The sequence below is a fragment of the Vitis riparia genome, chromosome 5 (assembly GCF_004353265.1).
Source record: "Vitis riparia cultivar Riparia Gloire de Montpellier isolate 1030 chromosome 5, EGFV_Vit.rip_1.0, whole genome shotgun sequence".
NCBI classification, from domain to species: Eukaryota; Viridiplantae; Streptophyta; class Magnoliopsida; order Vitales; family Vitaceae; genus Vitis; species Vitis riparia.
Window position 1 is genome coordinate 23,617,596 of NC_048435.1, and position 13,006 is coordinate 23,630,601.

General features: G+C 31.0%; 1 protein-coding gene across 3 annotated transcripts; it reads right to left on the minus strand.

Moving 5' to 3' along the window:
• Nucleotides 1-1,110: 1,110 nt before the first annotated feature.
• On the minus strand, nucleotides 1,111-4,210 carry LOC117914115 (stearoyl-[acyl-carrier-protein] 9-desaturase, chloroplastic-like). Of its 3 annotated transcripts, none has more exons than XM_034829313.1 (4): nucleotides 3,855-4,162; nucleotides 2,717-2,844; nucleotides 2,050-2,548; nucleotides 1,111-1,950 (listed from the first exon to the last, which is right to left on the minus strand). In XM_034829313.1, the coding sequence occupies exons 2-4, from the start codon at nucleotides 2,818-2,820 to the stop codon at nucleotides 1,390-1,392; spliced, it is 1,164 nt and encodes a 387-aa protein (XP_034685204.1). In that variant the 5' UTR covers nucleotides 2,821-2,844; nucleotides 3,855-4,162; the 3' UTR covers nucleotides 1,111-1,389. The 3 variants fall into 3 exon arrangements, with proteins under 3 accessions (XP_034685204.1, XP_034685202.1, XP_034685205.1); XM_034829311.1 differs by having other exon boundaries at nucleotides 3,819-4,162; XM_034829314.1 differs by lacking the exons at nucleotides 2,717-2,844; nucleotides 3,855-4,162 and adding an exon at nucleotides 4,169-4,210.
• Between the last annotated feature and the right edge of the window lie 8,796 nt (nucleotides 4,211-13,006).

Below are 13,006 nucleotides of genomic sequence, written 5' to 3' on the forward strand. Positions count from 1 at the left end.
ATATTAATTATAATTGAGCTTTTGTATCCTTTTATGATTAATTAAATATGATAAAACAATTTTTTTAATGTTTCTTTTTTCCTTTGAATAAAAGACAAGGATGGATGTTGGGAATTTGGTAGATAAATTATTTATTTTTGAAAAATGTTGTGTTTTTTTAAATGAAAATAATTATATGATGTCAAGAGATTCAAACGATGATTTTTGAAAAAAAGTTTTTTTGTAATTTAGATTTTGTTTGATCATGTGATTTAAAAATAATTATATGTTTTTAAAAATAAAAAACTATTTTTAAAATTTTCAAACACTATTTAACCATTGTTCTCTAAAAATAATTTTAAAAATAAAGTGAAATAGAGAATTATTTTTAGAGAATAAGTAAAAATTGTTTTCATATTTATATAAAAAAAAAAAAACATGGGTTCGTTTTTCTATATCTTTTGAAATTTATTTTTAAAAACTATTTTTCAATTAAAAAATAAAAAATTAGTTTTTAAAAACAAGTTTCAGGTCAAATAGACCCTTACAACTTAAAACATAGTTTTTTGAGAATTTACTTTGAAAATTGATTTTTTATTTTTTTTTATTTGGAATAAATGGACAATTTATTGATAACTAAAAAAAAAAAAAGGTTCCTTTGGTGAAAATTTTGAGAAAAAAATATATGGAAAAGAAGAAAATTGAAAGAAAGAAAAGGAACAAAGGAAAATAAAAAAAAATTAAATTTTTATAAATTATTTTTATATGTTTTTTAAAACTAATTTCACAAGATTTTATTTGGAATAAATAGATAATTTATTATTAATAATAAAATATTATGTTTGGTTGGTGAGAATTTTGAGGAAAAATATAAAGAAAATAAGAAATTAAAAGAAAAAAGATAAAGAAAAATAAAAATAGATTTAAAATTAATAAATTATATATATATATATATATATATATATATATATATATATATAAACAAAGTTTTAATTATTTTTCTTTCAAATAAAGTTTAAATCTAATGAACATGCATAACAATGGAGTTTTCCTTCCTAATAACTTAGGAAAATCGGTATATATTTGATTTTCTTTCATTAAGAAAATCAAACACAACATAGGAAGCAATTCTACCACGCTCAAACCAGATCTAAATAATTTACTTGCTCATGATAACATAGGATGTTTTTACCAATATCTTATCGGCAAAAAAAAAAAAAAAAAAAAGCACTGCTCCAGTCCAAATGATGAGATACAAACCAAAACCCTAGTTTAGGATTATTCTAAGAAGTGATATGAGATGAGATCGTGATTATTGAAATTGAGATAGAGAAACATAGATGGCTTAAACTTGTATATTACAGGATAGATCTTTGAGGACACGACCAATCTTTGTCTTCCATTTTGCACTCAGAGCCTCACTTCTCTATCCAAAATCCAACTGAAAGGAATGGTGGGTGCTTGCTTAGCTTTTTCTTGAGCTCTCTCCTCCAGCTTTCTAAATCTTTGAGCTAACCCACAAACGTAATCCTGAGCTTTTCGCCCCTCACTAGAAAGCCCAGTTAGCTTTTCCACGTTCCATCTCTCCACAAAGAATTCTATGACATCAACATAGTCCTTGGCAGTATACACACCAAGCCTCTGAGCAACTGCTGAGAAGTGCTCAAAAAGTTTTTCATCACATCCATCATACATCAAGCGGCCCGGCATGGTAATTTTTTTGCTCATCCTGTCTGCGAAAGCCAAAACAGTTCCATTGGGATCAATCTCAAAGAGCTTTTCCACTATCTTGGTGTAGGCAGTTTCATGGCGCTTCTCATCTGAGGCTATTATGCCACATATTTGAGCCAAGCTCTTGTCCCCATGTTGATTGGCGAGCCTGGCAGTACTACCATGGGATATGAAGGTTGCCCTTTCTTGAAATGAAGTATAGATGAAGCCAAGGTAGGGATTGTTATCATTCTGAGCGTCCTATGAAAAGATGGAGAAGAAGAACTTGAGTTCAAGAGCTAGTGAAGATTGCGACTGACTACAGAAAAAAAAAAAAAAGGCATGTAGCAAGAATCTCACCATTCCAGCCCCAATCAAATACTGAATCGTCTTCTCGATTTGTTTCATGTTTACTCTTCCAGACAGATAGAGATACTTACTAAGAAGGTCACCGTGCCTGTTCTCTTCAGCGGTCCATGCCCTTGTCCAAGTTGCCCAGGAGCTGGGGCTTGCCCCTGTTTCATCACGAATTCCATCAAGGATATTGATCTGTGTTTGGTAAGTTGGAAGGGCTTCTTCAGTGATCATTTCTCCAACCAAAACAACAAAGTAGTCATCCGGGGCCCCCTTAGCTCTCTCCTGTAGCTCCTTGACTCGCTCATGAAATCCATCAGATGCAGGATCAGGCAGAAAATCCTGAGGTTGCCAACATTTCTCAACTGGCTTCAGGTGAATTAAAACGTTCTCCTCAACCCAATTCTCCATGGATTTGAAAATCTCAATCTTGTGTGGTGGCATTGAGTGGGTTACTTGCACCTTGCGAGGAGAGCTAGAAGTCTTCTTTGTATTCTTAATCTCCCTACATTAAACAGAAGAAATTTGGATTAGGTACTTACAATTCGGATCCGTCTTTTCACAAGGGTTAGACACTACTGGTTAGGATGAAACAATGAACATAGGCACTAGCCATTTTCTACTAGATGGTATGAACATTCCGTAAACTTTTGTAAGTAAAGAACACACTCACCTGGACACACAGCGGTGCATGGAGGCCATGGAAAATTTGGGAGATGTATGATAACCCATTTGCAGGAAAGTAAAAGAAAGCAAGGGAGTCAAATTGAGTGCCATTTTCTGACTTCACTTCCGTGTAATCTGGACGAGAGACTTGGATGCTAAATATATATATATATATATAGAAATGGATGTTCTTGGGTGGATTTAGACATATGGAAAGGCATCTTGGGGGAGAAAACCCCATAAGAGAAAGTTGTTTAGATAAAAACCCTTGAAAACCTATTATGCTTCTTTTATGGAGTTTTGGGGCAAAATCGCCAATTTATAGAAAAATATATAATGCTTAGAAATATTTGGTTAAAAGGGATGAAATATCTAACCTTTCTCGTGTTTTTTATGGAAAAGTAACTCATTTTTGACATAAATGCATTTTTCTATTTTAAGTATTTATATGTAGGTTTTAAAAGAAATTATTATTTTTACAAGAAAATAATGAAGACATTTTTATCCAAATGATACCAAAAAAGGGTAGGAGGTTAAATTTCAAAATTTGGGTTTTGAGTGATCATTTTAATCAAATAACCCGGTTTTAAAATATTTGGTTAAAAGGGATAAAATAATCCCCAAATCGGAAATCTAACCCTTCCCATGTTTTTTTTTTTCTGAAAATCTAACCCTAAGGTTTAATCTCTTTGCAAAACTTATTTTCAAACTAACCCTTATATTGCCACATAGAAGTCATGTTATAAAAAATATTTTTTTTTTCAAAATTTTAGTTAAAGCCTCAATTGTCAACTAATGCTTTATTTTTTAACTGAAACCACAATTGGCAATTGAGGCTTTAATTAATTTTTTTTTACTTAAAATTTATTTAAAAAATATTAAATTACAAATTATTGTTAAAATTAAAAATATACACTTAAATAATAAAAATTATATATATATATAAACTTAAGGATCTAGTTTAATAAAGATAAATTGGTAAATATAATAATAAATGAATATTTTATTTTTCAATAAATTAATAAACTTAAAATAATAAAGTTACATAACATATAAATAAGATATAAAATTATATAATTTATTAATTTAAGTTATATCACATGTATCACCTGCTATAGTTAGGGAGTGGTTAATTTGGTTGGCACCTTCTGCATTTTGGAGGCAGACACAATAAATCATGGAAGTTGTCGTTCATCGATAAATCATGTGCCCCCTTGGCATGCTGCATGTGAGAAGCAAACAAATGATAAAATGAAGGTATGGGGACAGGAAGAACCTTTGGGCATTTTAGTGGTCGAGTAGAAGGTAGAATTGATGAAATAAATGTCCACCCATGTTTGGATTTTTGGTACTTGTCTACCTCCAAATTTAAATCAGAGAGATTATAGTCCATTCTCTGTTAGAAGTTGCCATAAGCAAAAGGGATAAACAGTTCGTAAGAAGTGAAGAACACACTCACCTGGACACACAGCGGTGCATGGAGGCCAACATATGGCTTTAATAAGTAATTAGGTCTTATACCAAAAATGTATTTAATTAGTTAGAATGAGTTTGAGAGTGATTTTAGAAAATATTTTTAATATTTAAATGATAAAATTGCATTAAAAGAATACCAACATATGGCTTTAATAAGTAATTAGGCCTTATACCAAAAATGTATTTAATAAGTTAGAATGAGTTTGAGAGTGATTTTAGAAAATATTTTTAATATTTAAATGATAAAATTGCATTAAAAGAATACCAACATATGGCTTTAATAAGTAATTTGGCCTTATACCAAAAATGTATTTAATTAGTTAGAATGAGTTTGAGAGTGATTTTAGAAAATATTTTTAATATTTAAATGATAAAATTGCATTAAAAGAATACCAACATATGGCTTTAATAAGTAATTAGGTCTTATACCAAAATGTATTTAATTAGTTAGAATGAGTTTGAGAGTGATTTTAGAAAATATTTTTAATATTTAAATGATAAAATTGCATTAAAAGAATACCAACATACGACTTTAATAAGTAATTAGGTCTTATACCAAAAATGTATTTAATTAGTTAGAATGAGTTTGAGAGTGATTTTAGAAAATATTTTTAATATTTAAATGATAAAATTGCATTAAAAGAATACCAACATATGGCTTTAATAAGTAATTAGGTCTTATACCTAAAATGTATTTAATTAGTTAGAATGAGTTTGAGAGTGATTTTAGAAAATATTTTTAATATTTAAATGATAAAATTGCATTAAAAGAATACCAACATTTGGCTTTAATAAGTAATTAGGTCTTATACCAAAAATGTATTTAATTAGTTAGAATGAGTTTGAGAGTGATTTTAGAAAATATTTTTAATATTTAAATGATAAAATTGCATTAAAAGAATACCAACATATGGCTTTAATGAGTAATTAGGTCTTATACCAAAAATGTATTTAATTAGTTAGAATGAGTTTGAGAGTGATTTTAGAAAATATTTTTAATATTTAAATGATAAAATTGCATTAAAAGAATACCAACATATGGCTTTAATAAGTAATTAGGTCTTATACCTAAAATGTATTTAATTAGTTAGAATGAGTTTGAGAGTGATTTTAGAAAATATTTTTAATATTTAAATGATAAAATTGCATTAAAAGAATACCAACATATGGCTTTAATAAGTAATTAGGTCTTATACCAAAAATGTATTTAATTAGTTAGAATGAGTTTGGGAGTGATTTTAGAAAATATTTTTAATATTTAAATGATAAAATTTCAAGTTACGGTGAAAAATTAAAAATATTTTCTAAAATTACTATTAACGAATTCAACGAAGATATAACTTAAATGTTCTTTAAATTACTTCTTCATTTCTATTTTTAGATGTACTCCTCGCGGCCAAAGAACCCCCATTCTCTCTCCACTTTTTACCATTTCATTCTCTTTTCCAGTTTTCCTTCCTTTTTCATTTTCTTTTTCTTTTCTTTTTCTCTTCCCTCTTCTTTCCTCCCCCAACCATTTTACCCACTCACCCACACAAGGCAGAGACATCGCAGACTCTCTCTTCTCCCCTCTTCTTTCCCTTTCCCTTTCCCTTTCCCTTTTCCTTTCCTTTTGTTTTTTTTTTTTTTTTTTCTCTCTCCATTTTTGCTGTCAATTCCTCCTTCCATTTTTCCCCCACTCTCCCTCCAGCCACGCACCACCCATCTCAAGCACGGCACCCTTTTTCCCCCTCTCATTTTCTGGTTCCCCTTTTCTTCTTCATTTTCTTTCTTTTTCCTATTTTTCCCACCCAAAACCCATTTTTGCCGCCCCACCATCTCCCTCCTCCCCCAATTTTTTTTTCCTCTTTATTTCTTTCCCTCTCTTCTTTCTCTCTGTCCTAAAACCCACAAGTCCCAAACCCACTGCACTAGGGCTTCGTGAGGTAAAAATTTTATTTATTTTATTTTGCTTTGTTTTTATTATTATTGTTGTCGTCATTATTATTATTATTATTATTTGATTTCTGCAATGGTTTGAGTATTTTGGGTTTGCTTAATTTGATTAGTTATTTATTTATTAAATTAGGCTTGGTTTTGGTTGTCAATTCGATTTGGGGTTTAGATTATGAGATATTAAATTAAAAGATAATTAAACTTATTTTGTTTTGTCATATTTATTCTTGATTGAATGTGCTTTAATTTTGGTTCTAAATTTGGAGATTTTGGATAGGACTTATAACATGGAGAATATTTCTCTTGGGTTCATTTTTATTAGCAAAATTTATTTGATCAATTTAAAGTTTTGAATTTAAAATTCAATATTTTTATATTTACATTTAGACTCATTTTTTGTTTTGCATGTGCCCATTCCATTATTGGTATTAAATGGGGGCATTAAGCTTGCTATAAGTTTGTTTTGGTATGTATTTTATTTCCCCTTTTTTTTTTCTATTAGTTCTTATAACTATTCTTACGTATATATTTGTTGGGTGTATAGAGAATTAAGCAATTAATATCTCAAAAATTTTGTTTTAATAAAAGAAACAGTTTATTAATTATGTTTCAATAAAAACAATAGTTTAGAAAATATTTTTTTTAATAAAATGAAAGTTTTTTTAATAAAAATTCAAAAAATGCTTTTAGGAAAATGCAAAAAATTGTTTTTAATAAAATTCCAAAAATTATTTTTAATAACAATTGTTTGAAAATTTATTTGATTAATAAAAATTGTCCAAAAAAACTTATTTGAAAAAATGGGGATTAAATTTCCAAAATCAAGTTATAGCTGTCTTTTGAAAGCATTTCCAATAAAAGTGTTATTAACATAAGGACAAAGATAAAAAGCAATTTAATCACAAATCACTCTTAAACTAACTCGAATATATATATATATATACCAATAACACCCAGGACAAGGTCATATGTAATGAAAACATGAATTATGTCAAAATTCAAAACAAAGAAGAGGAGTTAGAAAATACACAAGATAAATAATAAGAAATTTATAGAGAAATAACCACAAACTTTTAATTACATAAATTTCAAATCATCCATGATAGGAGATAAACTGAAAACATAAAATAAACTTGAAGATTTACATAGTTTAAAAATCATTCATCATAGGAGGTATAACATAAAACATAGATACATAATGAGATGAATATCTTACAATGGGAGAAGAGAGGAAAGCTTTGAAGAAAGCTTGGGGCTTAGAAGACTTACATGTTGAGAGAGAAAGAAGAGAGAAGGGAGAGCATAAGCTTGAAAGAGGAAAATGAAAGATAAAATGAGTGATAATAAGTGATGATTACAAATGAGGATCAAGCCTCCTTAAATAGCCAAAAAGAGAATATTAAACAGTACCAATCAGGGGACAACGCACTATTTGCTTTTTGACTAACTGTTATGAATAGTAATCTCGTGCATGAATAGTGAAAAGTGAATAGTAAAAGTCACTTTCTATTGTAGCACTTTAGACTAATTCACCGAGAATCTTGCTTCGGCTGCGAAGACGACTATCAGGCTACTTTTAGGCTGTGGAGTCACATGCTTGCTGCTTTTGGTGCTGAAACTGCTTGGTTGGATAATATTCTTATGTCGGTAGGAAATCATGAGGAATAAGCTTAGGGTATAGTGTAGTCCTTACAATGCTGCTCCAGAAGCTTGACTTTTGCAATAATAGACTTGGTTGGAAGATAATCCAATTTCTTACTACAGAAAATTTGGTGAAAAGAATCTGCAATAATGAGGTATCCCATATTTTTTTAATAAACCTCAAAATCTCTGCTAATGATTCTAGCTCTCCAATGCTTGATTTGCTTAATAATGGGTTCAACACAAATATCAAAAAATTGCAAAGGAAAATATAGTAGTGTAGGTCTTCTGTTCTGATAATGAAGAGAAACATTGTGCTATGTTGGTATAAGACTGCCACTAGAAACCCACTCAGGAGCTTTGCTGATGATAATTGCATCATGAAATTTCTTGTTCATTTTAAAACCTTGAGTTAGACCAAGAATTATTTTTCTTCCAAACTAAGATGCTTGGCTTGGATCTGAGCAAATAATTTGATGAACTAATTCGTAATCCAAAAGTTTTTCTGGAGTTAAGATTAATTCATCATTCTTGAATGGGAGACTGATAGGCGAATAATACTGTAAGTCCAGGCAGACACGACTGATAGTGAAATTTCTATTGCAGTTGCATAATATCTTCTTAATGCCTTGTTAGTATTGGATAGACTCTTTGATAGTTCTACAAAGCTTAGAATCATCAAATTCCCTGTCAATAACCAATCTTAGACCGGGGACCCGAAGACCAATAGTGGTTGAGAGATAAATGTGAAGATTCTGGAGGTATGATGAGATGAAGATTTGTTTTTCTTCAGCAGAAGCCTTGGCTTTTCTAAAAATTAGGAGACGTAAATCTGGTTAAAGAGAATATAAATTCTCTGTCTTATGAAAATACATTCTTAGCTTAATGTAGTCCAACTCTTCCTCGCTTAATTTTGCTACATCCACCAATTGAGTGGACTGCTTATTCTCTTCATTTTCCGATGGGGAAAATGAGGCTTGGGCTTTTAACATAAGCTGATGAAAGTCAACTAATTCAAGTTTCATTTCCAAAGTCTTACACCTTTCCTGGAAATCAGAAATACAATTGATATATCCAGATAAAGGGTTAGTATTAAAAGATGAATTTGTGGGAAAGGATTCCTCCACAAAAGATAGAGAATCCGTACTTGAATCTTTATCCCTGCTAAGGGATGCTGAAGAAATAGGATGTTTGGAGTAACTACAAGAACCTGCTACTTCAAAATGTTCATAATAGAGAGGCATGAATTTCTCAAAAATGGTTGAATGGGTTTTCTTAGAATCTGGAGATTTTTTATGGGCTTAAGAAGTTGTTTTTCTTTTTTGGGGGCCATGTTCTTGTGAATCCTGCAAAAATTCACGAGTTAGGAATCAAGAATTGAGTTATTTTCTCCTTTAATGTATTCAATTCGAAAATCAAAATTGCTTAAAATAGCTTGCCACCTAGCAAAAATATGTTTTGAAGCTATATTCTTAACATCCTTTTGTAAAATTGATTTTGCAGATTTGCAATCAACTCTTAATAAAAATTCTTGATTCAAAAGATCATTTTGAAATTTTGAAATGCATAAAACAATGTTTAAAATTTCTTTTTTGATGGTGCTATAGTTGAGTTGGGCATGGTTCCAAGTCCCTGAAGCATACCTAATCGACAATTCTTGATTATTACTTTTTTGCTTAAGAATCTCACCATATCCTGTGTTAGAAGCATCAATCTCAACTATCTTAAAGGCTTTATGATCAACTAAGGCAACACATGGTAGGGTCTTGACTTTAAACTTGACAATTTTGACAATCTTGGTATGATCCTTATTCCAAGGAACTGGATTTTTCTTAAGTCTCTGTCTTAAAGGGGCACAAAGCTGGCTTAAATCTTGAATAAAATCTGACACATAATTAAGGCTTCCTAAGAAACGCTGCAGTTGTTTCTTATCCTTAATCTCATCAGGAAACTTATCAGCAAACTCGATTGATCTTTGAATGGGAGTGAATGTTCCTTGGTGAATATGATGACCTAGGAATCTTACCTTAGTCTGAAAGAGGTTAATCTTAGTGGCTGACAAGCTAAGACCGTTACTCTTAACAGTCTCAACAAACTTATTGAGATGTTTCCAATGTTGTTCAACATAATCAGAGTAAACTAAAACATCATCAATGTAGACAATAATGAAATCTGAAAACTGGTTAAAGATTTCATTCATTATGTTCTGGAACTCTGAAGGTGCATTCTTAAGTCTAAAGGGCATTACATTCCACTCATAATGTCCAAAAGGGACCACAAAGGTTGTTTTGTATCTGTCTTTCTCTACAATATGGATTTGCCAAAATCTTGATTTCATGTCAAATTTAGAGAAGACCTTGGACTTAACTAACCTTTGAAGAAGGTCTCTCTTATTTGGGATAGGATATCTAATCCATCTTAAAACATCATTAAGAGGCTTATAGTTGATGACTAGTCTAGGTGTTTCTCTTTCTAATTCAACATGTTTTTGAACATAGAAGGCAAAACAACTCCAAGGGGACTTAAACTTCCTTATCAACTTCTTATTAATAAGATGCTGGATTTCTTTTTCATAGTAGTTAAAAAAATCCTTGTTCATATGGATTGGTCTTGCTTTAGTGGGAATATTTTTCTTACTAAAATCTAGTTCATAAGGTAATTCTACCTCATGATGTTTCCTGTGCCAAAACGCATTAGGAAGGTTAGAACAGACTTCTCCAATAATTTTATTCTTAAATTTTTCTATGACATCTTGAGTTTTCTTAACCTTCAATTGGTCTTCTATTCTAAACAAAGCAATTTCTTGTTTTAAAAGATTAACATGATTTTCCTTAGCCCTAATCACCTGATCTTTTATAGTATTTATACTTCTCTCTCTAAGCAGATTAGTAGATTCAAACAGAATTTCCTTATCTAAGAGCTTAGTTCTTATACCTTGGTCATCTACCCACATGGGGAAGATAGAGCTTCAGAAAGGGACTCCAAGAAGAGCTTTCTCCTTAAGGTCTTTAACAAGAATGAAGGTTTGCTTAATGCAAATGCCTTGGTTACAAATATGAGCATCAGATAACTTATACTTAATAGCAAGTTTTTTACCATTGCCTCCAAAAAGAGTTTGTCTGGTTTTTTCATAAAGTTGGGTAGGTACTAGACCTTCTTGTAGGCAATTTAAAGCTACATCTGAATCAATTAAAGTAGCAATATCAAAGATAAATTTGTTCTTAATTACTATAGTAAGGGAGACTTACCACCTTTGGAAGATAATCCTACTAATAGTATTTAAGTAAGTATTTATCTCATCCTCATTGACTTGTGAAGATTCAAGATTATCTTCTTCCTAGTTAGGATTGTGGTAAAAACCAACCCTATTGTTTGATCATGGAGGGTAAAAAACCCTAAATTTGTAGGTTGTCTTAAGCTTTTAATTTCCTCCTTATACTGCTTTATTTCTTCTTAAAGATCCTTAATGGTTAAAGTATCAAGGTCATACTTTTGTTCTTGGCTTAAGATATTTATAGGTTTTGGTTGACTGTCATAATGATCCTTAATCCTAACGGTTGCTTGGTTAGAAGGTTTATTGGCTATCTTAATTGGTTCATTAACCTTTGTTTCAGGACCAATATTCCTTTTAACCAAATTGATTCTTCTATGGGAAGGCAGAGGTGTTTCAGGGATAACAAGACTTTCCATAACCTTTTGGCTTCTTCTATCAATGAAAACTTGATCAGTATGAGGATTTTTCTGGAATTTCTTAGAGAATTCAAAAGGCTTAAACAAAGGCTTGTTGTCATTCTTAACAAAGGAATTCTTAATGTGACCTTGAGTCTCAATGATCTCCTCAAACCTGTTGAGTTGATCACCAATAGTTCTAAGACACATGTTAGTGTAGTTATTTTGTTCCATGATTCTTCTAATATCGGCTACACCAACACTTCCTTTATCATTTGGCTTAGTCTTAAAAGTTGAAGCTATAACTATAATTCCATTAATATTCTTTTCTATCTTAGCTTCAGGGGGATGAATGGATTCTACGACAATGTTGTCACAGGTTTTCCATATCTTAGCTTTTGTAGATGCGTTATTAATACTTACAAGGATAATCTGGATATTTCTCTTGTTTGAAGAGTTCAAATCGGATCCAAAACTTAATGTTTTTCTTTTCTTGTCTTAAGTAAGCATAAAATTCTTCTTGGTAGAGGGTTTTAATGTCTTTAGGGACAGTGTTAAAGAACCAATCTTTCTTTTGCTTATTGACTTCAAAATAGAAGTCCTTTCTTAAGAGATCCTTGTTGATCTCAAAGTCCTCATCACTTAGTGTGGACCCGCATTTTTCACGTGCGTCCCCACTCGATCGGCGAGACTCGCTTTTTATTTGTAAAAAATTAATTTTAGAAAAGTTGGAGTCGCCACCTATTTTATTTTTATTTTTGAAGGGAAAATAAAACAAGATAGAAAAACCCTAAAAAGTGACTCCATAGTTTTGGAAAAAAGCATGTCTTTGAGAAACCCGAGTCTAAGTCCGGGGATCAGGTTACTTATTAGGAAGGTACCTTTAAAAGGTAGCACCCCTCTAAGCCCTATAAAGGTCTCTACTGAAAAAATTAAGGGAAGTGTGGCAATTAATCAGTTAATTATAGATACCTAAATAGGCTAGGTGATTTTAGAGAGTGGCATGCCAAACACAATCAAATTGCAATAAAGGAGAGTTAGGGTGCATACCTGAACCGCTCTTCAAGCGCTATCATAAAACATAAAAGTTAGTGTAGAAATGTAGCACACAACATTTGTTTTATTCAAGCAAATCAGGCATATATCAAGACATCCAAGAATCACGTCAAATATGGATATGGTCATCAACGGCATACAAGTCCATAGAGTTAAAAAAAAAAAAAAATAGATGGGAAGAGAGCGTACCTAAATAGCAAGCTAGTACCTCTCCATGGGAAACAAGAGCATCTCAACAATAAATACGAAACAAACTCATGTATATCATCAAGAAGAATCAAAAATCAACATATCAAGCAAACAATATTGAAGAAGGTATCATGAATGTCGAGCCCCCACCAAAGCCCTAATTAATTTCGCATGAGTTGGTTCTATGAATTCCATTGTTTGGAATCATAAAATTTATTTATGCTTATTGAAAATCAAGAAAATCAGTTGAAAATCAAATAAAATAGTGAAAACACGTGCCGGAAGGAATGTGGTAGCCAAAAGGGTGTTGAAATCTGGATTTTGTACTTAG

Excerpts from the sequence above, each read along its gene's own strand:
- LOC117914115 (XM_034829313.1), bottom strand. The coding sequence starts at position 2,820 with ATGGCACTCAATTTGACTCCCTTGCTTTCTTTTACTTTCCTGCAAATG. Across the intron at positions 2,549-2,716 it reads ATGCACCGCTGTGTGTCCAG|GGAGATTAAGAATACAAAGA; the intron begins GTGAGTGTGTTC and ends TGTTTAATGTAG. Across the intron at positions 1,951-2,049 it reads ATTTGATTGGGGCTGGAATG|GACGCTCAGAATGATAACAA; the intron begins GTGAGATTCTTG and ends ATCTTTTCATAG.